The 25759-nt window shown below is 40.8% G+C and overlaps 1 protein-coding gene across 14 annotated transcripts in view; it reads left to right on the top strand.

The window, feature by feature from the left end:
* ARHGEF9 (Cdc42 guanine nucleotide exchange factor 9) overlaps positions 1-23419 on the top strand; it is a 156008-nt gene extending 132589 nt beyond the window's left edge. For all 14 annotated transcript variants that reach the window (XM_009199283.3, XM_009199279.3, XM_003918948.4 and 11 more), the window contains 2 exons: positions 14289-14357; positions 20169-23419. In XM_009199283.3, the coding sequence (XP_009197547.1) occupies positions 14289-14357; positions 20169-20350 (251 nt within the window). In that variant the 3' untranslated portion in view covers positions 20351-23419. The remainder of the gene's footprint in view (positions 1-14288; positions 14358-20168) is intronic.
* Positions 23420-25759: the final 2340 nt, after the last annotated feature.

The following is a 25759-nucleotide window of genomic DNA, read 5'->3' as shown; positions in this document are numbered from 1 at the left end:
GGTCTCTTGCTCATGGTCCTGCCTTTCTGTCATTAAAAATACCAAGCAACCAGACTTGTTAATTCCCTGAGAAGACATACAGTTTCTGTCTTTGCCCCATTGCTTATGGGAATGAAATTGTACTTTAAAATGCCTGTATGCTCAAGTTTGTGGAAATCGTCTCTAGAAAAATGGGCCTACTCGTTGAATCCTGGTACAAAAGGGTTCTCTTATCCTTCCATGTTGGTGATTGAAATTGTCCAGAGGTAAGAAAGGATGGCCAGAAAGACAAATCTAACTCCAGTCTTCTCCTCAGAACTTGCGTACAGTGCACATTAATAACTCACTTTGAGTCTCATTGGAATCAGATTGCTTTTAGTATGTGGACATGCATTGGGACATGATGTGGAGTGGTATATAAATGTTGCTGGCTACTTCTCTCAATGGCAAGCAGCAGCAGCCACTGACCCTGCCTAGGCTGTTAGAGTTATTAAAGGAATGGTCTTAGTATTCAGACCCTGAATCAATTAGAAGGTCCCTGCCATTCCCATTGGCTCTAACACAATGTCTCCCACACAATGCCCTAATAACCCTGTGACTTTAACTATCTGCTTCTAATAGAAAAGCTTCCAGAAATTACTTTCTGAACAGGCATATGTTCATCTTTAAAAATATTGAGGGTTTTTTTTGGTTTGATAATAGTAAATCACTTCCATTGTAGGAAATTTGGAGAAAAAACAACAGAAAAATATAAGAAAAAAGTAAAAATCACACATCAATATACTCAGTAATAACTTTCATAAACATTTTGATATATATTTCCAGCCTTTTTAATGTGTCTAATTAGAAAAACCAAGGTGACTGAATCTTTTTTTCTTTCTCTCCCCATACGTGCCTCTCTATGGTGGATAGATATAATTTTGTATCCTCATTTTTACTCATCATTATTAGCATTTCTATCATATCATTTCATATTTTTAATCATTACTTTATGAGGGTCATATAGTTTTATCATAGCTTTTTTTAATTTTTACTTTTTAATTATAAAATTAATGCATGACCATTATAACCATTTAAACAAATATGGACATACATAAAGAAAATTTAGCATTCTTTTCCCTTCTGTCACTTCCATACTGAATGAAATAACCAGTGTTAACAGTTCAGTATTCCCCTTTCCATACTTTTCTCATGCCCATATAAACATATACAAATATAATACTTTTATATAAAAATTATATATATTACCTTGTAAGTTGCTTTTTTAGCTTAATTTATCATAGGTAACTCCCCAGATAAATAATATAGAATCTAACTATAACCCCTTGTATCAGTTAGGGTTCAACCAAAGAGGCATAACCCATAGGAGATCTGTCATACCACTGCTGAAAATTTTATTACAAGGAATTGACTTATGCGATTGTGAATGTTGGCTAAGTGGCTCAGAATTCCATAGAGCAGGCAGTCAGAAATGGAGGATCACAGGCAGGCTCAAACCCATGGACATAGGCCAAAGCTGTCATCTACAGGCAGTCAGGAAGAGAAGATCATGAGAAGGATGAAATGGCACAGACATGGGCTAAAGCTGTGGTGCACAGGTAGAATTTCTGCCCTTTCTGTGGGAGACCTAAGCTCTACTTTTAAGGTCTTGCAACAGATTCAGTCAGGTCCATCCAGATTATGTAGGATATTCTCCCTTATATAAAGTTAACTGATTAGGGCCTGTATTAGTCCCTTTTCACAGTGCTATAAATAACTACCTGAGACTGGGTAATTTATGAAGAAAAGAGGTTTAATTGATTCACAGTTCTGCAGGCTTCACAAGAAGCATCACTGGGAGGCCTCAGGAAGCTTAGAATCATAGCAGAAGGCAAAGGGGAAGCAAGCATCTTCTTCATATAGTGGAAGGAGAGAGAGAGAAGAGAGCAAGGGGGAAGTGCCACATAGTTTTAAACCATCAGATCTCGTGAGAACTCACCCACTATAATGAGAACAGCGTGGGAGAAATTGCCCCCATGAGCCAATCACCTCCCACCAGGCCCCTCCCCCAACACATGGGGATTACCATTCCACATGAGATTTGGGTGGGAACACAGAGCCAAACCATATCAGGGGCTTTGATTACATCTGTAAAATACCTTCATAGCAACACCTATATTAGTGAGGACTATAGTGAAATGGGCATATCAATAAATTCATCACACTTTTCTTATAAACAGCTGTATAACATTCCATAATATTATGTAGTAACCACAGTCATCTCTTGGTATGCACGGGATATTGGTTCCAGGACTCCCGTGGATATCAAAATCCATGGATGCTCAAATCCCTTATATAAAATTATATAATATTTACATGTAACCTATGTACATCCTCCATATACTTTCAATCATTTCTAGATTATTTATAATACCTAACACAATGTTAGGTATTATGTATGTAATGCTATGTAAATAATTGTTATACTGTATTGTTTAGGGAATAAAGACAAGGCAAAAATCCATATGTGTTTAGTACAGAAGGACCAGCCGCTTTTTTCTGATTATTTTTGATCCATAGTTGATTGAATCCAGATGTGGAACCCATGGTTACAGAGGGCTGATTGTTCTTTTTTTTGCTAGACATTCATTTTATATTTAGCTTTATTTCCCACTACAGATATGGCTGTAATATATATCCGTGTACATATCTCATTGTTACTTATTGGTGCTTTTATTCCTGTAGGATAGATACCCTAAAGTGGAATGATTGAATGTTAGGATGTGAACGGTTTTAATACATACTTACATATTAAATTCTGAAAGATTTGTAGAATCTATACTCCTAGCATAATTTTATGAGTACCTACTTCCCCATACCCTCACCAGCACTGGATAGCATCTGTTTGTTTCAGTTTGCCATTTTTCAACTAGTAAATTGAAAAAAAGTGTTGGAACCTTTTTTTTTTTTTCCATATGCTTAATGAGAAAGTTTTAATGCCTGGTACAATCAATTCTTATTCACTCTTCTTTTATCATTGTTTCTTAGCAGTTCTTAGATGTTTATTCATTGATATGAATATCAAATTTATTTATTCTAGGTTTAAAAACGCTGCCATAAAAACTGGCATAAAAAGCCCATTTGGATTCTGATTGGCATTATATTAAATTTGTTAATATGTAAAGGCTTGGCATTGTTATTAAGTTTTCACATTTAAGAACAAGGCTCTGCTCTTCTTTCATCAAAGTCTTGTTCTGTATGCTTCAGGAAAACGGTAGAGTTTTCTTTAGACTCTGTACATTTCTGCCTCTTTGTATGTTACTTTTGATAATTTCTATTTTTCTGGGAAATTGTTCATTTCCTCTGGATTTTTAATTTAATGCTATATATCTACACATAATATTTTCTAATTATTATATCTTCCATAATTGTGGTTATCTCTCTTCTTTCTCGTTCATAATATTTCATATATTTTTATTTTCTCACTTTAATCTTTTTAATCAGGCTTATCAGGGAGAATTGATCTTTTTATGTATTTATGATCATTATACATATTTTTAAGGTACATGTGATATTTTGATACCTGTATATGATGTGTAATGATCAAATCAGGGTAATTGCGATATCCATCACCTCAAATGCTCATCTTTTCTTTGTGTTGGGAACATTCCAAAATTTTTTTTGCTGTTTTGAGATATACAATAAATTATTGTTAACTCTAATTTCCCTACTGTCCTATCAAAAACTAAATCTTATTTCTTCTAACTGTGTTTTTGTATCTATTAACCAGCCCCTCTCCATTGACCTGAGCCTTTCCTTCTTATCCACTGATAATCACCATTCCACTCTCTATCTTTATGAAATCTGTTAGGGGAAATTCAGCCCCTGATGTTTCAACATGGGTCCTTTTCTATTTTTCCTAAGTGTCGGCTGGTCTGAGAAATAAAGGGAAAGAGCACAAAAGAGAGAAATTTTAAAGCTGGGTGTCCGGCGGAGATATCACATGTCAGCAGGTTCTGTGATGCCCCCTGAGCCATAAAACAAGCAATTTTTTATTAGCAATTTTCAAAGGGGAGGGAGTGTACAAATAGGGTGTGGGTCACAGAGATCACATGCTTTAAGGGCAACAAAAGATCACAAGGCAGAATGTTAGGGCGAGATCACAAGGTCAGGGCGAAACTAGAATCACTAATGAACTTCCGTGTCCCACTGTGCATGCACTGTCATTGATAAACATCTTAACAGGGTTCAAGACCAGAGAACTGGTCTGACTAGAATTCACCAGGCTGGAATTTCCTAATCCTAGCAAGCCTGGGGGCGCTGCAGGAGACTAGGGCGTGTTTCATTCCTATCTACACCTGCATAAAGCAGACACTCCCAGGGCGGCCATTTTAGAGGCCATGCCCTGGGAATGCATTCTTTTCCCAGGGCTGTTAATTATTAATATTCCTTACTGGGGAAAGAATTCAGTGATATTTCTCTTGCCTGTTTTCAGTAATAAGAGAAATATGACTCTGTCCTGCCCGGCCCACAGGCAGCCAGACTTTAAGGTTATCTCCCTTGTTCCCTGAAAATTGCTGTTATCCTGTTCTTAAGGTTCCTAGATTTCATATTGTTCAAACACACATGCTCTACAAACAATTTGGGCAGTTAACGCAATCATTACAGGGTCCTGAGGCGACATACATCCTCAGCTTGCAAAGATGACAGGATTGAGAGATTAAAGACAGGCATAGGAAATCACAAGAGTATTGATTAGGGAAGTGATAAATGTCCATGAAATCTTCACAATTTATGTTCAGAGATTGCAGTAAAGACAGGTGTAAGAAATTATAAAAGTATTAATTTGGGGAACTAATAAATGTCCATGAAATCTTCACAATTTATGTTCTTCTGCCATGGCTTCAGCCAGTTCCTCCATTCAGGGTCCCTGACTTCCTGCAACATCTCTCCGTTTCTTTTTATATAAATGTGCCATGGTGATGAAGGCTTGTTCGTTCTCTTGATTTTGACGCAGGATTCTTTGACTGGTCTGGCACACTAAAGATGAGCTGATTAAACAGAGAAACATAATTTCAAAATTTACTACAGTGGAGCCCCCAGTAGACTTAATCCAAGTGGTGGGGTTTAGTCCAGAAAGGTTTTCTGCCACCTGATCTAACGCCTCAACTCCAGGCACAATGGATAAATGATCTTGGGAGGCTTCAAAAATTTGTTTTTGTTTTTTTTTTTTAATTTAGTTCTGTCCAATGATAAATTATCTTCCCTACCCAGAAGGTGTCCTTTGACCATTTCCTATGAATGATCAGTCTCGTTGTAGGAATACAGGATGATACGGAAATCCGAAGTATTCCAATCACACTGCATTTGCATGCAATATTGGAGACTCACTACTTGATCTCCAACCCAAATAACAGACTGTCTTAAATCATTAATTTGATTAGCCAATTTTTGATCAATGCTTTGTTGAGAATTCCACCTTTGGGTGGAATTGGCTTGCCAATCATTAACAAAATGAGCTGTTTGAATAGATTGATGTAACGCCATTTCAGTAGTGGTGGCCATTGCAGTGCCTATAATTAGGCCATGATCACAGCAATTAAAGTGAAAACAAATCTCTTAGATCTTTTTAGAATTCGCTGTAACACTTCATTAATTAAATGTATTGAGGGGGAGGATTCCCAAGGTCTGGGCAAGGTTACCAGAATCCAGATTCCTTCTCAAGCTCGAACCAACATTACACTTTTCCTGGAGTCAAAATGGGAGTTAATACAAGTGTATAAATGACAATTAATACATTGGACAGTTTGATTATTTGTCCAAATTTTGATACTTCCCACTAACAGCATGTAAGGAGGCTTAACACAACTCTGTATGGGAACAGTCAGTTTAGAGGTAAGTGAAACAGAATGTCTGGATCTACGTTGATACTGAGAGAGGGGGATGGTAGCGGGGACACAGACAGAATAGTTTCCCTTCCCATACTCGCAGCCCAGACATAGCAATAGCCAATTTCCAAAGTTCTGGGTGTTTTGGGCTCAGAATAGGGAGTATCATATGAGACCTCGAGGTGGGAGGGGGTAAATGCCTTTATCTTCCCATTTTAAGGGAAAGAATGAGCTGAACCTCCTGTGCAAAGTAGAATGATGATTCTCGTTCTCCCAATAAGAAATAAAATTTCAGTAATAAGTAGCCTCCAGGCGTTTCCTTCCTCCAGAGGAGCAATTGTTTTTTAAATAGCCCTTTGGTGCCCTGTCTATTACTAAACCATATGAGTCATTTTTCAATATTACCGCATGTGAGTTAGCACAGTCTTCCCAAATTAAGGTTTTAGATGGGCCCTCAAAATTTTTAGGGCATGGTTTTACTGCAGGTTTATATTGGAAGTATGGGGTATCTCCCATTACTCCCCCTTTCATTTGTTTTAAAGGAGAAAGGGAGAGGCTATGGACCAAATGGCCCAGTTCCTCTGTAGCTGATCTTTCCGGAAGATAAGCAGCCCAGACTTGAATTTCTAGGTGGTACAACCAGGTGCATGTCTGAGGCACAGAGTGGGGTATTTATAACCCATGGTAATATTAAATGCAGTGCCTTCTTCTCCTGGTTGAGCAGGGCAACAGTCACCTGTAGCTCCAGGCATCCACACACTATTGTTAGTGTAGATTTCTACAGGAGCATCTCTCCAGGTGAGAGGTCGAATAAGTGAAGGAAAAGGCACTTAAGCCAAATAAGAATAATTTTGTGTAGCAGGTAAATCAGTGTGAGAGGAAACTGGTGAGACAGAAATTATAAGGAGGATAATCATTAAATAAAACCTGTTGTAAGTGAGATTCAGTGCTGAAGGAGGAAGAGAAGAACAGAGAGATGTTATTTTTAGGCTAATAGAAATGTTGAGATTTTTAGGTTTGTAAGGAGAAAAAGAAAGGTAATCAGGAGAAGTGGAATTAGTTAGATGGGTCTCCATTGCCATCAGGGAGGATTGAATCAGACCTATTGTGATTTGGTGTGCCAGCTTTTAAGGAGTTAGCACAGATCTCACCACGTCTGAGGGCAGTCTCTGACACAGACCTCTTTTCCGTGTGGTTTTCGTCGTCAGTATTCACACGAAGCTTGAGTCTCCTAGTGGGTATCCAGACAGGGGATTAATGATCTCCTGGCGAAACACAAGCATATCCTCTCCCGCACGTTATAATTGTGCCAGGTTCCCAGGTATTGGTTTGGGAGTTTTTCCATAACACTAGCTTGCCTTTGTTTAGGGAGAATTTTTTGCCTGTATAATGGCATTCAGCTACAGTTAGATTATTATCTTTAGGAACATTTTAAAAATTTAAAGTAAACAATGTTAAATGTAATTGGGAGTGGTGGGTAGTTAAATTATGTTTTTGTTGTTCTGACTGTTTGGACAATCGGATTTTAAAAGTGCAGTTGGCCCAATCCACCACAGCCTGTCCCTGAGGATTGTAAGGGATTCCATTAATATGGGAAATTCCTCATTGTTTCATAAATAAATCAAAAGCCTTACTAATATATCCAGGGGTGTTGTCTGACTTTATTTGATATGGAAGCCTCATAACTGCAAAGCAAGAATACAGATGTTTTTTAACGTGGGCCGTGCCTTCCCCTGTTTGGCAAGTAGCCCAAATAAAACCTGGGAAGGTATCTACAGAGACATGCACGTATGACAGTCTGCCAAAGGAGCTAACATGAGTCACATCCATTTGCCATGAAGCCTTAGGAGTTAGGCCTCTGGGATTAATGCCAGGTTCCTGATTTGGAAGTACAAAAACCTGGCACTGAGGACAGCTGTGAACAATAAGCCTAGCCTGTTTCCAGGTAAGGGCAAATTTATCTTTTAATCCAGCAGCATTGACGTGAGTGAGATTATGGAACTCCTGAGCTTCTTGGGTTGCAAAAGAGACCAAACAGTTGACTTTATGATTACTGGCAGACACAGGTCCTGGTAAAGTGGTATGAGATCTAATATACATAATATAGAAAGGGTGTCTACATTGGCGAACTGCCTGTTGTAACCTTGAAAATAAAGAAGCCAATTCAGAATTATCAATATGTTTGATAGTAGTGGTTTCTATGTTTTTAGTGGCATGTACAACATAGGCAGAATCAGAGACAATATTTAAAGGTTTGGGGAACTCCTGTAAGGCAGTAATGACAGCTATTAACTCTGTCTTTTGAGCAGAGGTATAAGGGGTAGAAATAAGCTTGTCTGTAGGACCTACATAACCAGCATTGCCATTACTGGAGCCATCAGTGAATACTGTAACGGCCTCAGGAATGGGCTGATCTTTGGTTAATCGAGGGACCACCCAAGACGTCATTTTTATAAAATCAAACAATTTGTTCTTTGGATAATGATTGTCAATAACGCCAATAAAATTAGCCAAGTGAATTTGCCACAGTACAGAACGTTGAAAGGCGGCTTGAACTTCCAGCCTATTTAAAGGAACTGCAATTAAATTCAGATCAAATCTGGAAATTTTAAGTATTCTACACCATGCCTGTCTAATTAGAGTGGCCATTTGATCTAGATAAATACACAGTTTTTGACACAGAATGAGGAAGAAAACACCACTCCACTAAATCATTATGTTGAACTAGTCCAATAGGGGAGTGTAATGAAGCAAAAACCAGAAGCTGAAAAGGCTGAAACGGCTGTACTCTAGGTAAATAGGCGGTCTGGATTCTTTCCTCTACGAATTCCAGTTCTAGTGAAGCCTCAGGGGTCAAAGTCCTGGGACTTCGGAGATTGGAATCTCCCCACAGCATAGAAAATAAGTTAGACAGTACATAGATTAGAATACCTAAAGTAGGTCTTAAATAATTAATGTTACCGAAAAGTTTTTGGAAGTCATTTGAAGTTTTCAAAGAATCTCTCCTAATTTGAACTTTTTGAGGTTGAATACGTTGTTTATTGACCACCATTCCTAAATATTGAACAGGAGTGGTCTCTTGAATTTTATCCTAAGCAACGTGTAATCCAGCCTCTGTAACACGGCGGCGCAAACTTTGATAATGGTCAGTTAATTCTTTATCAGTGGGGGCAGCAATTAAAATATCATCAATATAATGAAGAATATAGGCCTGAGGAAATTGGGCTCGAACTGGTGAAAGCACTTGCCTAAGCTGGCAGATTGTAGGACTATTTAGCATTCCCAGAGGAAGTACTTTCCATTGATAACGAGCTGCAGGCTTTTGATTATGGATAGATGGTACAGTAAAAGTAATTTTTTCACAACCCGATTTAGGTAAAGCAATATGAAAAAAACAATCTTTAAGATCAATAACTATGAGAGGCCAATTTTTAGGTATTAAAGCAGGGGCAGGCATGGCTGGTTGGACGGCCCCCATAGGTTTAATTATAGTGTTAATGGCCCTTAAATCAGTTACCATCTGCCACTTGCCTGATTTCTTTTTTACTAGAAACACAGGAGAATTCCAGGGGGAAAGAGAAGGTTCCGCATTTCCAAGTTGTAACTGTTCAGAAACTAATTGAGTTAAAGCCTCTAGTTTTTCTTTAGAAAGCGGCCACTACTCTATCCAAACAGGTGTGTCAGATTTCCATTGTAAAGGGACAGGATCAGGAGGTGTTGTAGCGGCTGCCACTAAAAAGGATAATGTAAACCAGCTCTGTCTTCTTTTACAGTAATTGGGAGGGGTTTAGTAATCCTTTCATGTTTTGAACCGAGACCGAGTCCAGGAACAAACCCCATGTTTTCCATCATACACAGACTGGGAGCACTATAAGAGTTATGTGGAATATTAATTTCAGCCCACCATTGTGCCAGCAAATCTCTACCCCAAAGATTAATGGGGATTGGCATGATATAAGACTGAATTGTACCCTTTTGACAATCAGAGCTGGTGCGAGGCAAGATAAATGTGCTCTCATAAACTTCCTCGGATTTTCCAACACCTACTAGTCCCATGTTAGCGGGATGCTTAAGCCAGGAGGAAGGCCATAAATTAGAGTAAATAATAGAAACATCAGCACCAGTATCTACTAGGCCCTCAAACTTTCTTCCTTGAATGTGTATGGTGCAGGTGGGCCGTTGTTTAGAAATTACAAAAATCCAATAAGCGGCCTTTTTGCCGCCGGAGCCCATCCCAGGGCCACGTGTCTTATCTCCTTTGTTTAAAATGATATTAGGTAGTAAAAGCAATTGAGCAATTGACTCACCAGCTGGAATGGAAACAGGAACCTTGACAGACACGATTAATTTAATCTCTTCAACAGAATCAGAATTAATGATACCAGTATGAATGGTGATTGCTTTAGCAGAGGTGGATGCCCTAACTAACACCAGGCCCACCAAACGTTGAGGTAAAGGGCCAGTGACCCCCGTGGGGACAATTAAAGGCAAAGAGTTAGGTAGTAAATGTAGAGGAATAGTATACAGAGATTGACCACCCCGCCCCCTTCCACGGAGGTAGACAAGCATTGTACTGAGACAGAAGGAGAGGCTGGGACCCATTTGGGTTGGCTGTAGGTAAATTTGTTTGTGCTGGTGGCTGCATTGGGACCACCTGAAGCGGAAACGCAACGTTGGTCTGAGTCTGAAGCATCCCATTTGATATCAGGGCCTGGGACCGGCCCCACTCCCCGTTTTCCTGGTGTTGTGGCAGGGATTTTCCATACTTACTTACAATTACTTGCCCGATGTTTACCTTTGCAACAATGTGGGCAAACAGTAGCATCAGCATTTGGCCGTGTTTGTTGAGTAGGCTTGGCCACTTTTAACAGTGCAATTTTTTCGAGTATGACCAAGTTGACTGCAATTATAGCAGGCTCCAAGAAAAGAATTAGTGGGACCAGTTTGGTTGGTGTCCTTCATGGCCCATGCCCATAAAATAGCTTTGTGGGTGTCTGATCCAATGCCTTCATAAGACTTAATATATGCAGGCAACAAACACCTCATGATCAGGTAAATTTTGTTATTGGATAGAACACATGACCATTTTACACTCATGATTCATATTTTCAAAAGCTAACATACAAAGGACAATACATTGAGTGTGCTCATCAGAGACAGATTTTTGAACAGCATCTTGTAATTTAGCTAAAAAATCAGGGTATAATTCAGAGTGACCTTGTTTAACCATGGTGAAAGAAACAGGAGCTTGGCCAGGAGCGCGTAATTTATCCCAAGCTCTCATACACACCTTTGTTACTTGTTCCGTGTTAAGAGCGTCAAAGTTTAATTGGGCATAAGCATCAGAGAAACTACTGGAGCCTGTGAGCTGAGCCTGAGTAATTAGAATGCCATTAGTCTGACTTAGCTGAGCCTGCAAACGGGCCTCTTCTGACCACCAGGTACGAAATTGTAAATACTGAGATGGGGTTAGAACAGCTTTTGCCAAAAGGTTCCAGTCTAAAGGAAGCAAAATGACCTCAGTACAAAAAGTTTCAAATACCATTTTAACATAACGAGAAGTAGGATCATACTGAGTACAAGCATCCTTAAATTATTTTAAAAATGTAAGATTAAGAGGTACATAACAATGCATTTGTACACCTTAGAAGTTAGGAGGGTCTAGCCTAACTGGATAAGTCCATGAATCTAATCCACTTGTTTCTTTGTTTTGGCATAATAAGCATTGCATTGAAGTTTCAAGAGTAGGCATCTGAGATGGAGTTGGCATAGAAGTGACAGGAAAAGCATGTGTAGATAAGGGAAACTGAGGGCGAGGGGGTCGGACTGGAATGAGAATGTGAGAAAGGGGTATTGAGGGAGCAGAAGGAGCAGAAGTATACTGGTGATTACTGGCATCCATGTGTGAAGAAGGGTACAGAGCAGGCTGAGTGGATGGCAAACTGACCGGTTGAGGAACTGAAACGACAAGAGGGTGAGGCGCTGAAGTGGATGGGGGAGGGCCTGAATAATTATAGGTACATTGTAGTTTGGTCCCGGAGCCATTAGGTGATTCTGGAGGTTTGAAGAGAGAAGAATTTACATATATATGGTCCCAGGCTGTCTGAGTCGGGGCCGCAGGAGCTACTGGTACCAGCTCTTCGGGAAAAGAAATAAGATCATCAGGGGGTGACCGTAATCCAAAGTCACCAGAGTTAGACATTGAATCCTCAACATTGTCAGATGGGGGAGGAGTAGCTGAAGGGAGAGAGGCTGATCAGATAACAAAGTAAATGCAGGAGAGGATGGTTGAGGAAGAGGTGGAGGGTCATCAGATTCAGAGAATTATGGTAACTGTAGGGGATCACGGGATTGGTGTGGCATTAGGATGGCACTACCAAGGCCCAATCACCCCAAACAGTGGCGGGAACATAATTCCCTGTGGAGACCAGTTCCCAGAATGTTGCACCAACATGATCCCATAGTTCTACATCTAGGGTTCCTTTTTCAGGAAACTAAGGACAGTGTTTTTCCACCACCTTGAATAGAGTGACCATATTTTCCATGGTTATTCGGACACCGCCCTGTTCTAACAGGAGCTTAATGTAGCAGAGATAAGCATGACCTTTAGACTCTGCATGACCCATAGTTAACCTGGACCATACACAGACTACTCACCAGTTATCAGGGAGTCAAACAAGCATTTCTGTGGACAAAACCGATGATGTTTCTCCACACCTACCAAAGGGAATCAGGTTCCCACGTGCACTTGGGAAAAAAACCATGTGGGCGCCAGATATCAGAGGAAATTCAGCCCCCGATATTTCAACGTGGGTCCTTTTCTATTTTCCCTAAGTGTCAGCTGGTCTGGGAAATAAAGGGAAAGAGTACAAAAGAGAGAAATTTTGAATCTGGGTGTCCGGGAGAGACATCACATGTTGGCAGGTCCGTGATGCCCGCTGAGCTGTAAAACCAGCAAGTTTTTATTAGCAATTTTCAAAGGGGAGGGAATGTATGAATAGGGTGTGGGTCACAGAGATCACATGCTTTAAGGGCAACAAAAGATCAGAACGCAGAAGGTCAGGGCGAGACCACAAGGTCAGGATGAAACTAGAATCACTAATGAACTTCCATGTCCCACTGTGTGCGCATTGTCATTGATAAACATCTTAACAGGGTTCAAGAGCAGAGAACCGGTCTGACTAGAATTTGCCAGGCTGGAATTTCCTAATCCTAGCAAGCCTAGGGGTGCCGCAGGAGACTAGGACGTGTTTCATCCCTATCTACACCTGCATAAAGCAGACACTCCCAGGGCGGTTTTAATATAAAATGTCCTTTTTATTTATTTTTAGATATTTTATAACTTCAGGTATGGTTTCCTTTTGATCCAGGGTTTATTCATAAGGCTATTACACTGGGTGCGGTGGCTCATGCCTGTAATCCTAGCACTTTGGGAGGCTGAGGTGGGACGATTGCTTGAGCCCAGGAGTTCAAGACCAGCCTGGTAAACACAGGGAGACTCCATATCTACAAAAAATAAAACTTAAAAACAATTAGCCAGGTATGGTGGCATGAATCTGTGGCCCCAGATACTCAGGAGGCTAAGGTCGGAGGATTGCTTAAGCCTGAGAAGTCAAGGCTGCAGTGAGCCATGATCATGATCATGCCACTACACTGCAGCCTGGGTGACAAAGCAAAACCTTGCCTCCAAAAAAAAAAAAAAAAAAAAGAAGAAGGCTATTCCTTCCAATATTTCAGATGAGGATTCTAGTAATATAATGTCTGTTTTTTGTTAAGTAAGCTGTCCTTTCTGTTGTGAAGCTTGTCAGAGTTTTTTTTTTTTTTTTATCCTGAAGTTTGGGAATTATACTAGTCAATATGTAGATGTGCATCTATGTATGTTCATCCTGCCTGGGACTTAGTAAAACCTTTTACTCTTTCTACAGTAAGTATATATATATTTTTTCCCCTTAGCCAAGTTTCTGTTACTTCTTTATTACTATTTTCCATTTGATTTTTTCCTCCTTCTGAAACTTTTATTGTCTGTATATATATTTTCTTTTTGAATTATATCTTTTGCCTCACTATGTCCTTTTTTATAGTTTTGCTTTTGGTTACAAAATATTTTTTTTCCCTGTGTCATGCTTTATTTAACCATTCTCCATTAACAGACTCTTAGCCCATGTCCATGATTCTTTTTTTGGCTCTCTATTCTGTGATGTGCATTTTTGTAGCTAACTTTTTGTTCAAGTTTGTGACAAATTTCCTTAATGAAATTCCTAGAAAGAAATTACTGGGTTAAAGGGAATGATTTTTTTTTTTTTTTTTTTTTTTTTTATATTTCAAGATTTTTGTTATGTCTTATGTCTTACCAAATCTTTCTTACAGAAAAGTTTACTCATTTATACACTCAAGAAGGGTATGTGTTTCTCGTTTTAAAAATCATATATTTTTCTTTTTTAGGCTTTGAAATTTCTGAAAACCAGAAGAGGCAGGCTGCAATGACTGTGAGAAAAGTCCCTAAGCAAAAAGGTAAAGCTGCCTTTACCTCCTCAGCCCCACTCAGTCTCTGTGAAAGACTGTGGAATCAAAAGCTATATGCTTACATATTCCTAGGCCCATTTCTGTGCTGAGGTTTACTTGAGGGTGGTGAAGGAATATCCAGGTCCCTAGGTGTCCTTGATGACGGAGCAAATGGTTTTAAATGCTTAAGGCTAAGGAGTGAATGGTATAGGGTGTTGGTGTCCAAAGATAGCTCATTGAGTTTAGCAAAAAGAGAACCTCTGTTCCTCTTTTTCTTCTTACTTAAAAATAAGAGAAACTTTACTAATAATTTAGAGATCAATGGACAGTAGTATATATATGCTTTATTAGTAAGTATAGTTTGGGCGTGATGGCTAACGCCTGTAATCCCAGCACTTTGGGAGGCCGAGGCAGGCAGACCAGGGAGATCGAGACCAGCGTGGCCAACATGGTAAAACCCCTGTCTCTACTAAAAATACAAAAATCAGCTAAGCATGGTGGCACATGCCTTTAGTCCCAGCTATTGGGGAGGCTGAGGCCGGAGAATCACTTGAATCCGGGAGGCGGAGGTTGCAGTGAGCCGAGATTGTGCCACTGCACTCCAGTCTGGCGACAGAGTGAGACTCCATCTCAAAAAAAAAAAAATATATAAAGATATTGTTCAGCTTTCTGTCACTGGTCTGGGGGCACGTGCCAAATCAGGAGCCCCGAATCACAATAAAGAACCTCAAACTGAGCCAAGACAAAAGATTCAGATATTCTCTTTCTTTCTCTCAACTGCAAGCCAAAGTATTTAAGAAAAAATACCTTGCAAATCAATTCAAATCTGAAGTAAAGCTTTAGTTTCTCTTTTATCATGAACCAGAAGAAAACTACCATGCTCAGTCAAAGGGAAGGAACTACCTTCTGCTTATTAGAATACCTATTCAGTGTCAGTCACTTTATATAAGTTATTTCATTTGATCTTTATGATAATCCTGAGAAGCTGGGCAGTATTAACTATTTCTCAGATGAGGTAGCTGAGGGTCTTCGAGTGAAGTAACTCTGAACCTTAAATTGGCTTGACCCAGAGTCCACTGTTTTCTCCTCTCCATCTCAGGGTCCTGATGAAGCCCCATGCTTGGAAGAAGAGTTTGGTTTTCTGTCTTGCATCAATTACTGACAGCTGCTTCTATTACTGATAACCATTTTCACTGTCCCCAGGTGTGGGCAATCTTAATGAGACCTTACTTTCCCCAGGCCTTTCCTTCTGCTTTCTCAGTCTGCTTTGTGGTTCTGAATGAATCACCATCCAAAATGATCAGATTCAAGTCTCCTGAAATTTCCAGCAGCCATGTAAAGCACTAATTTTTTCCATTGAAGCTCCTTTTGATTGAGGCTGAATGCCTGTGAACATCTGATTTCCAGTTAAGCAGTGAACCTAGCTCTGCTGACTAGACATGCCTCCCCTTCAATTGCTTATTACTTCTTGCTCTTGGGAGGCCCTTATTGTCTCTTTTCCTCGTCATGGGACTGTGATTCCCCTTATATAGGGAATAAGGCCAGCCTTAATTAGCCACCAAAAAGTTGGGAGTTAATTTACGGTGGGGAATTAACTCCCAACCTTTGATTGCTATAATAACATGTGAGAGATGGTGTTAGAAAGCAATCTGGAGTTAATGTCAGTAAGGATATGGCCTATATTAACATAACTCTAAGATTTTGCTCCAATTCCTCAGACAAAAATGTGAGCAGAAAAGAGCCCCAGCCAACTGAAGTTTTCAGGCTGCAAAAGGGATACCGTCTTAACAGCTTGCCATTGTCTCCTGGATGCTCTCAACTTCTGAACTTTCTCACTCTGATTTCCGCAACTTCCACCACTGTATTCTTCAGCATTCTCTAGAGGGACAGAACTAATAGGATATATATACGAGTTTATTAAGGAGTATTAACTGACACAATTGCAAGGTCCCGCAATAGGCCATAGGTCATCTGCAAGCTGAGGAGCAAGGAAGCCAGTCCGAGTCTTAAAGCTGAAGAATTTGGAGTCTGATGTTTGAGGGCAGGAAGCATCCAGTATGGGAGAAAGGTGTAGATTGGGAGGCTAAGCCAGTCTAGTGTTTCTGTGTTCTTTTGCCTGCTTTTTATTCTGGCCATGCTGGCAGCTGTTTAAATGGTGCCCATCCAGATTGAGCTTGGGTCTGCCTCTCCCAGTCCACTGACTCAAATGTTAATCTCTGGCAACACCCTCACAGACACACCCAGCAACAATACTTTGCATCCGTCAATCCAGTCAAGTTGACACTATTAACCATCACATCCACCATGCTAACCTTTATGGTACTCTTTTATCCAAGCCCAGTTTCCTCAAGCATATCTGAGACTGAATTGTCTTTTCACTGAGAACACTTCAAACAAGGGAATATCTATAAAGCAACCAGGAGTTAGTTAACCAGAAGATAGCCCTGCTAACTCATGCCAAGCATTTTGGTCAAGGTCCTTCCCCACCCTATGTATCTCCAGGCCATTCCTTTCAGGGCCTTTCTTGTCTCCCAGTGTCTAAATACTGGGTTCACTTGAACAGTTCTTTCCTTAACAGCAATTCTAAAGTCTTCAAAGAAATTCATTTAGTTTCCTTCCTTCCTTCCATCCGTCCTTCCTTCTTTCCTTCCTTCCTTCCTTCCTTTTTCTGAGATGGAGTTTCACTCTCATCGTGCAGGCTGGAGTACAATGGTGTGATCTCGGCTCACTGCAACCTCTGCCACCTGGTTTCAAGCGATTCTCCTGCCTCACCCTCCCGAGTAGCTGGGATTACAGGCACCTGCCACCACACCTGACTAATTTTTGTATTTTTGGTAGAGATGGTGTTTCACCATGTTGGCCAGGCTGGTCTTGAACTCCTAACCTCAGGTGATCCCCCCGCCTCGTCCTCCCAAAGTTCTGGGATTACAGATGTGAGCCACTGCACCCGGCTTCATTTAGTTTCAAACCTCCCAAGATTACTGCAAATCTCCTCCCTTGTTTCTATTTTTGGTCTTCAAGACTCTCCTAGTCCAGGGCTGTAATAACTGATATATTTTGAGACTCAAGAGTGCCATACATGTGGAAGTGGTTCTCAAATGTAGGAATTCAGTAGTTACAATATGTACATGGGAAGAGCAAGAAGGGGTTCTTTAAGATAACCATGAAAGCTGGGTTCCTTGACCTTTTCAATGACCCATCGCAGGAAGTGTGGGGCATTGTTAAGAGGTCTCCAATGCAGATGTCACTGGATAGGTACTACTCTAGTGTCCCCTTCCAATCCCATCTGTAACACTGGGACATTATCAACTCAATCTACTGCTCTGGGACACGGGGAGCCTGGCTGAAATAACAGTAGAGAATATCAGTTCTAGCCCCAAGAAAGGCCTTTTCACTTGACCTTTGTCTTTCATGCTGCTTTCATTTTAAGAATTAATGTATAACTTCTTGAAAGTTATATGCTAATTCCTGGTACATAAACCTAATTAATATGATCAATATACAGCTCCCCATGGCTATGAGCACAGACTCCATCTCCAGAGACTTTGGGGCCAGCACAAAATCAAATGAGTCCCCTAGAATAGCTAAAATGGTCTTGAAAAAGAAGAATAAAATGTGAATAATCAATCCACCCAGTTTCAACACTCACTATATAGTTATATTAACCAAGACAATGTAATTTTGGCAGAAGGGTGGATATATTAGATCAATGCCACAGAACCCAGAAATAAATGTACACAAATATGCCCAATTAATTTTAAAATTTATTTTGTATTGATGTGTAATAACTGTACATCTTTACTGAGTACATGTGATACTTTGATACATGCATACAATGTGTAATGATCAAATTAGGGTAATTAGGATATCTATCACCTTAAACGTGTATCATTTATTTGTGTTGGGAACATTTCAAATCTTCTGTTTTATTTATTTTGAAATATGCAATAAATTATTGTTAACTACTGTTACCCTACTGTGCTACTGAACACTAGAACTTATTCCATCTATCAAACTGTATTTTTGAATCTGTTAACCAACCTCTCTACATTTCCCTAACACCATCCTTCCAAGCCTCTAGTAACCATCACTGTACTCTCTACCTCCATGGAATCCACTTTTTTAGCTCCTACATTTGAGTGAGATCATTTGATATTTGTCTTTCTGTGCCTGGCTTATTTCACTTAACATAATGAGCTCCAGTTCCATCCATGTTGCTGAAAATGACAGGATTTCATTCTTTTTGTGGCTGAATAATATTCCACTGTGTATATATACTACATTCTCTTCATCCACTCATCCATTGACAGATACTTTGGTTGATTCCATATCTTGGTTATTGTGAATAGTGCTGTGATAAACCTAGGAATTCAAATATCTCTTCAACATACTGATTTCCTTTATTTTAGATATATACCCAGAAGAGATTGTGGTTAGAAAAGTGTAACAACAGTGATCCTTGTAATGATGGAAATGTTCTATGTCTTGACTGTATCCTGTTATAATGTCAATATCCTGGCTGTGATATTGTACTATAAGTTTTGCAAAATGTTACCATTGGGAAAACTGGGAACTTGGTAAAGAGTACACAGGATCTCTATTATTTCTTAAAACTGCATGTGAATCTGTAATGATTTCAAATAAGTGCTTTTTTAAAAAAAAAAAAAAATCAGTACTCACAAAACTCCCTCTCTAATATCTCTGTATTGTCTCTTGGCATTCAATACCCTAATACTTCTGATACCACCTTGCAAAACTAGCTCTTAGAAAAGAATCTGATCTTTCTCACTGAAGTGCCAATGGCTGATGATGGCTTAAATGATACTACTTCCAGAGTAAAGGAACTTAGTCATCAAGCAAAGACAAAGTAACTGTAATGTTGGAATTTCAGACCCTGAGTAGAAGATGAGGAAGGTATTTGGGAGCAGCAGAGAAGCCTTCCTGGCATGTCTGAATTGTATGCTGTATGTCTCGTCCTATTCTGCTGTGAATGTAGATCAGGATTAAACTTTCACTTTAGGCCTCCAGGTTCCTGGTATCCTCCATTAATGTGGATTTTGCTTTGATGGTTGCAAACCTATCTACAAATGTTGAGAAGTCTTTTAATGTTAGTGTCATTTAAGCTATTCAGTTGGAAAAGACACACATATATTCTGTCTTCCTTGCTCCCCATGAATTATACGTTCTGATAGTAAGTTTACTTTCTCCTTCACCCACTAATGTCAATTCCCTATTAAATGCAGGTTCATCACTCTCAACCCAGGACAGAACACTAAATCACTTGTACCTTATGCTTTTAGAAAATTTCTCCCAGAAACTTATCCTGAAGTCAATAGTTCTTAACCAGGCTCTTTTAAAACTTCCAGGGGGGACCTGGAAAAGGAGAAATAGAGTGTGTTGGGTTCTTCACAGGACCAAGCCCTGCATAAGGGATTCTGGTGTCTTGGAAAGAGCTCTGAACTGAGAAGTCAAAGAATGTAGGTTCTAACCCTTGCTTTGTCACTAACTTACCATGTGACCTTGGGTATGACATTTCTTTTCAGACATCAGTGTTCTCACCTGTAAAATAGATTATAGCAATACCCAAAATTTCTTTGACACCTGACTAGATGTGGAAGTGTGTAGGGTTGCGGTAGTAACCATGGTATTGCAAAATCTGTTTGAAAGAGGAATTCTCCCCTTGGATGATTTGTAATACTAGTTTACACTCTCTAAACCAGTCTGCCTTGAGTTGTCTGCCCAGAGTGGTCACTGGGTAATTTGAGAAGCCCTTTGTTACATAACTTATACCCTTTCCCTTTGATCTCTCATCTACTCTAGGTGTCAACTCTGCCCGCTCAGTTCCTCCGTCCTACCCACCACCGCAGGACCCGTTAAACCACGGCCAGTACCTGGTCCCCGACGGCATCGCTCAGTCGCAGGTCTTTGAGTTCACCGAACCCAAGCGCAGTCAGTCACCATTCTGGCAAAACTTCAGCAGGTTAACCCCCTTCAAAAAATGATACCTACAGGGAGGCAGATAATTTTAAAATAAAGTAAATAAAATTATATTTATAGATGGACCTTTTTTCGGAGAAGCACTGTTGAAATTTATACACACACACACACACACAGAGACCCTTGAGTACACACACACACACACACACACACACAAACACACACATACACAGAGAGAGAGAGAGAGAGAGATAAGGAACAAAAGTGTTTTCTGTTTTTTGGGGGAAGTGAAATCTGTGGTTGGTAGGAAGAGGTACCAATGACTTCCAAACATGTGATCCCGTCTTAAAAGTTTTCCATTTTTACCCTGTCCCCCTTCCCTTTGCTTTCAGAAGTTGACATTTCTATTTATTCCTTTTCTTGTTAAGATAATCTCTTTGCTCCCCTGTGAGTGATTCACTGCCTTGTCATTACTACCATAGATGTTTGTATTTTTTTTTTCTTTTCTGATGATACTGATGTTGATGAATTTTTAATTTTATTTGATGTGGTAGAGTTGGGAGGTTTGGGGTTTTTTTGCCTCTTTTACTTTCCATTGAGGAAGGGAATGATCTCCTTTTATCCTCTCCTTCAGCCAATCATTTTCAAATGTTCCTTCAGCCCTGCAGTTGCCCCAAATAACCTTTTTTCAGCATCCTCTGTCCTCAGTCATGCCAGTCTGGACATGCTCTGTTGTGCCCTGTGACATAACTGCTCAGTATTCCTATTGCTTTTACTGTGTTTTAGGTACTGTGGAGAGATCAAAAAACCAAACAGAAGCAGGGGAGTATCAGACTATAATGATGCTGAGTGGACTTCTGTTCAGGGAACATTTTGCATTTGGGCTGTTTCTTCTATCACTGGGGTTTCCCATGTTGCAGCACTGCTGGGTTATTGCAATTTTACATCTAGGGGTTAATTTGATCCAGGTGTTCTCTTTTTTCAAGTCACTTTTGTTATAGGCCTCCTCCTAGGCCTGTCTCTCCCTTAGCCCAAAAGATCTGAACTGGAAGCAAAGAGGTTGAGATTCTGCCTCCCAGAGGAGGGATTTACCTGCCCCCTAGTACCAGATAGGTTTAGGGCAGGGATCCCTACAGCAATCAGTTCAGTGTCCTGGTTGTCCCTGCTCCCATTTACAGATGTTTGGGCAGTGTTGATAGGAGTATGGAGGGGTTCAAGACAGAGCCCACCTGACCAAGATCATCAGCTGCCTTCAAATTACTGACCTGGACAGGGTCCAAGGCTGATAGTAACCTTTTACAAGAAAGAACAGGGATGGGAACGGAAAGCGATAGCCTTGATCCACAGTATTGTACCTGCATTTTCTACCACCCCAAAATTGTGTGAGACTTCTCCCATTGTTAACAGATTGCATGGACAATCTTCCCTGGCTTCTTTCTTTCCCTCTCTCTTTCTTCTTTCTCCTGCCATCCTAGCACAGGAGGATTTTTGGTATTGATATAGTTAAAGCTGTTCTGGCACTCAAAGAAGGCCCTGTTTCCAACATCCTCTCTTCCCAGGACATTTGGGACAAGTGAGTGCGGGACCCAGGGGCAATTTTCCCTCTGAATAAGGGGTCTGAGGCAGGGTTGCTACCCTTAGGCTAGCTTTTGGCCAGCTTTTTGCTTGGGAAAATTGAACTTCTTTCACAAAGAGGCAGGCTTCCTATGGGTGTCGGAGTACCTGTTTTTCCTCCACAGAGAGCCCTTTTCATGGATAGACCTTGAACAACAAAAAGGGTATAAAGGAATAAGGATGAACTCTGCTGTGGAGAGCAAGCCACTGTAGTGAGGAATGTGGAGATTGTGAGTCTGTCCTAAACCCCATGGGAGAAGACTTCATCATGAAAGGACTTCAGCTTACCAAGCAGCAGCCATAGCTGTGTGGAGGCTTCAGCATAGCTAACATGTTTACTGCTCTATGCTTCCTGATCCAGACCAGGCATTAAACAGCCTGGGAATCTTTTCTTTGTGGGAATCAAATTACAAGCTATTTAAGCTTCTATTCCATCACAACCAAGTCAGATTTGTATTATAAGTCAAGGATGAGCCTAATCTGGGGAGAGGGCCGGGGCTCGGGACTGGCCACCGCTGGTCAGCACATGACCTAACTACGTAAGCCTCCTTGGCAAGGCACCTGGTGCCCAGCACCCAGGCTAGAATATCCTGTCTGGCAAACAGAGTGTTTTGGTAGCTGTGCAGGCCTCCCTTCAGTGTACCTCTTTTTCCTACTTCTCACTCCTCCTCACTAGGCTTGGCCTTGACATGCTTCTTCGAGGGTTGGCAGCACACCGGGAGGGGATGCTTGGACAAGTTTCTGGGCCTACATTTCTTAACTAGGCCCTCTCATTTCCTCCCTCCTTGGGCCTTGTGCCCAGGGCTCCATGATCAGGGATATTACCTCTCAACCCTCACTTCTCTACTGAACCCACTGGCATCACCAGATGCCAGTAATTTGTGAACAACAAGAAATCATCTCCCTGTTGGTTGGAGTATTCCCACAGCCTGTAGCATCAAAGCAGACCAGTGGCCAACAGCCCCAAGGGGAGCCCAATTAAATACCTGGGTTCAGTATCCTGACCTGTTGTGTCCTGACAGCAATGGTAACCCCAAGAATTCTGTAATCCTCTCATTTCCACATGGCCCCGAGCTCCCTTTTCCTCAACTCAATGAGGCCAGGATTTGCTCTCCAAAAGGCTTTGCTAATGTGTTCTATGGGACCTACTACTGGGAGTCCTAAGACAGACATCTAATTATTATTTTTTTCTCCCCCTCTCTCTATGTGTATATTTCTAATGGATCTATAAGAACAGCAACAAGAGAGTTCTAACAATTCTAGTGTGAAGCCAAATAGTGATCTTTTAGTGCTTTGGGGATGGGTGGGCTGGGGTGGATGGATGGGCAACAGTGACTTTGATTACCCTTGCTGCTCTGCATTTGCCAGTTTGTTCTTCTGTTTCTTTTATCTGACTGTTTGACTCTGTCAAACAAGTGTCAAAGTTGTGTGTTAAAAAAATGTTTAACAAAAAAAATGTTGTAATGACACAAAGCCTTATGAAAATATTTATGGAGTTCAATAAAAGAAGTAAAAAGACACCTCCTGGCATAGCTCTCATTCCTGTGTGTGTGTGTGTGTTTGTGTGTGTGTGTGTGTTGCCAATTGTGAAATAAAGGGAATTTGCCTAGTATGAGGCAGCTTACCCCAATCCAGCCTTGACCTGCCAGCCCTGCTGTTCTATTCCCAGGCATCCTATGGGCCACCTGTGGCCTTCCATGTGTTTTCTGGAAGAGTGGACCACAAGGATTATGTTTGATCCTGTAGCCAGGGGCAGTCAAATGTCTTTATGGATGGGACTGTCCTTCATGTCACCCAGCCCTTTGATAAGACTTAAAGGTCCATTTCTGACCTTGCTCTTTTTCTTTATACCAGCAATTCCCAATACTGGCCCTGGGCCCTCATGGAAGCTTAAAGACTGCCTTCTGAACCCATCTAGAGACCATATCACTTAGGAATTTGCAACTCTCAGTTCCTTCCTAAAGCCTTTGGTCCTGTCTCTTCAGAGGTAGATATCTTCCTTATCTATTCCTCAGAGTGGGTAGAGTAACCTTACTATTTCTTCCATCATGGTGTCACCTGCATGTAGATGTTCCTTGCTGTCAATAGGCCTCTATGTGGTATCTGATACTCCCTGTGGGAAACCCAGTAGAGGTTCCTTTCTGACATTGCCTTACCTGCCTTTCTTCGGAGCAACTAAACACCCCAATAAAATGCTTATTTACTAAAAGGGTCCAGATAATTATTCCAATTCATAGAGTTAGAAGGGGGAGCAGATGTTGGGCCTCTGGATTAGAGTGTGAGCCCTGTCCTCCTTGGCCTTCAAGATCCTCCCACCACCACCCCCAGGATTTGATTTGAAGAAAGTGATAATTAAACCCTCCTCTCCACCAACTTTTCCCCTTTCTCCATTTCTTGGCTCTCCTTATTTAACCCCTTCCTCTGCTATCACCATTATTTCCCTTTTCCCTAGAGTCTGCCATCTCTCCCCACCAAAATCACCAAGACTTAGTTCTCAGCAGTCACTTCTGCATCTTGCCAATTCCTAACTTCCCCAATTTCCAGAAATAAATCTCAGTTACCTCCTGCAGAGAACAAGAGGGCAGCATCTGGTCTCAGTCTTCCCTGACTACTTTCCAAGGGCACTAGAAGTGGGGAGACAAATGGTGGGGGTCTTATACTCTAAGATAAACTTGGTTCTCTCTTAAGGTACCTAAAATGAAACACTTCATCACCATAAGAATCATTTCTGAACACCCCCTGTGACAGTTAATACTGAGTGTCAACTTGATTAGATCGAATGCTACAAAGTATTGATCCTGGGTGTGTCTGTGTGGGTGTTGCCAAAAGAAATTAAGATTTGAGTCAGTGGACTGGGAAAGACAGACCCATCCTTAATCTGGGTGGGCACAATCTTCTCAGCTGCCAGCATGGCTAGAATATAAGCAGGCAGAAAAATGTGAAAAGAGAGGCTGGCCTAGTCTCCCAGCCTACATCTTTCTCTCATGCTGTATGCTTCCTGCCCTCAAACATCAGACTCTAAGTTCTTCAGTTTTGGAACTCGGACTGGCTCTCCTTACTCCTCAGCTTGCAAACAGCCTATTGTGGGACCTTGTGATCGTGTAAGTTAATCTTTAATAAACTCCCATTTACATATATATGTGTGTGTGCGTGTATGTGTGTGTATATATATATATACACACACACATATCCTACGAGTTCTGTCCCTCTAGAGAACCATGACTAATACAAATTTTGGTAACAAGAGTGGTTCTAGAGGAACACAATACTAAGGATAGAGTTCTTTCATTGGTTTTGGAGTTTCTGGAGTTGACTACTTAATGTGATTAGACCCCAAATTGCTAAGGACTGTACTTCTAATAATATGGATAACACTGATAATCTTTGATGTGAACTGTTTAGAGAGTAATGTAAAATGAATGCATCTGATACTCCTGATTTACTGTTCATGAGAGGCAAGGAGTGGACAAAGTGATGAAAGAAAATGATGAACTCAATGGATTCTGTCTCCTGGCTTCAGAAGCAAATACTGAGTCTCCAATCTGCTAAGATTGCCCTGAGTGAGAGTCTTATCTAATGCAGAGAAAGAGTTGAAATAGGGGAAAACAGACACAAGCTCTTATCATGCAAGTGGCTGACCTGCAATGCAAGGTACATGTACAGCCTCGCCAGGTGTCTACTGTTAAAGTGAGGACATTGATTAGAAAAGAATGGGACCCTGGAACTTGGAATGGGGACATTTGGGAAGACCCTGATGAACCTGAGGACACTGAGTTTGAAAACTCTGATGAACCTTTTTGCTGGAAGGAACAGCTTCCCCATGTCCAGTAATGGCAACATCCCCTCCTTGACCCATGCTG

This window comes from Papio anubis, chromosome X (genome assembly GCF_008728515.1).
Source record: "Papio anubis isolate 15944 chromosome X, Panubis1.0, whole genome shotgun sequence".
In the NCBI taxonomy this organism is placed as follows: Eukaryota; Metazoa; Chordata; class Mammalia; order Primates; family Cercopithecidae; genus Papio; species Papio anubis.
Note: the sequence above shows the minus strand (reverse complement) of the source record. Positions and strands in the feature narration are given on the sequence as shown.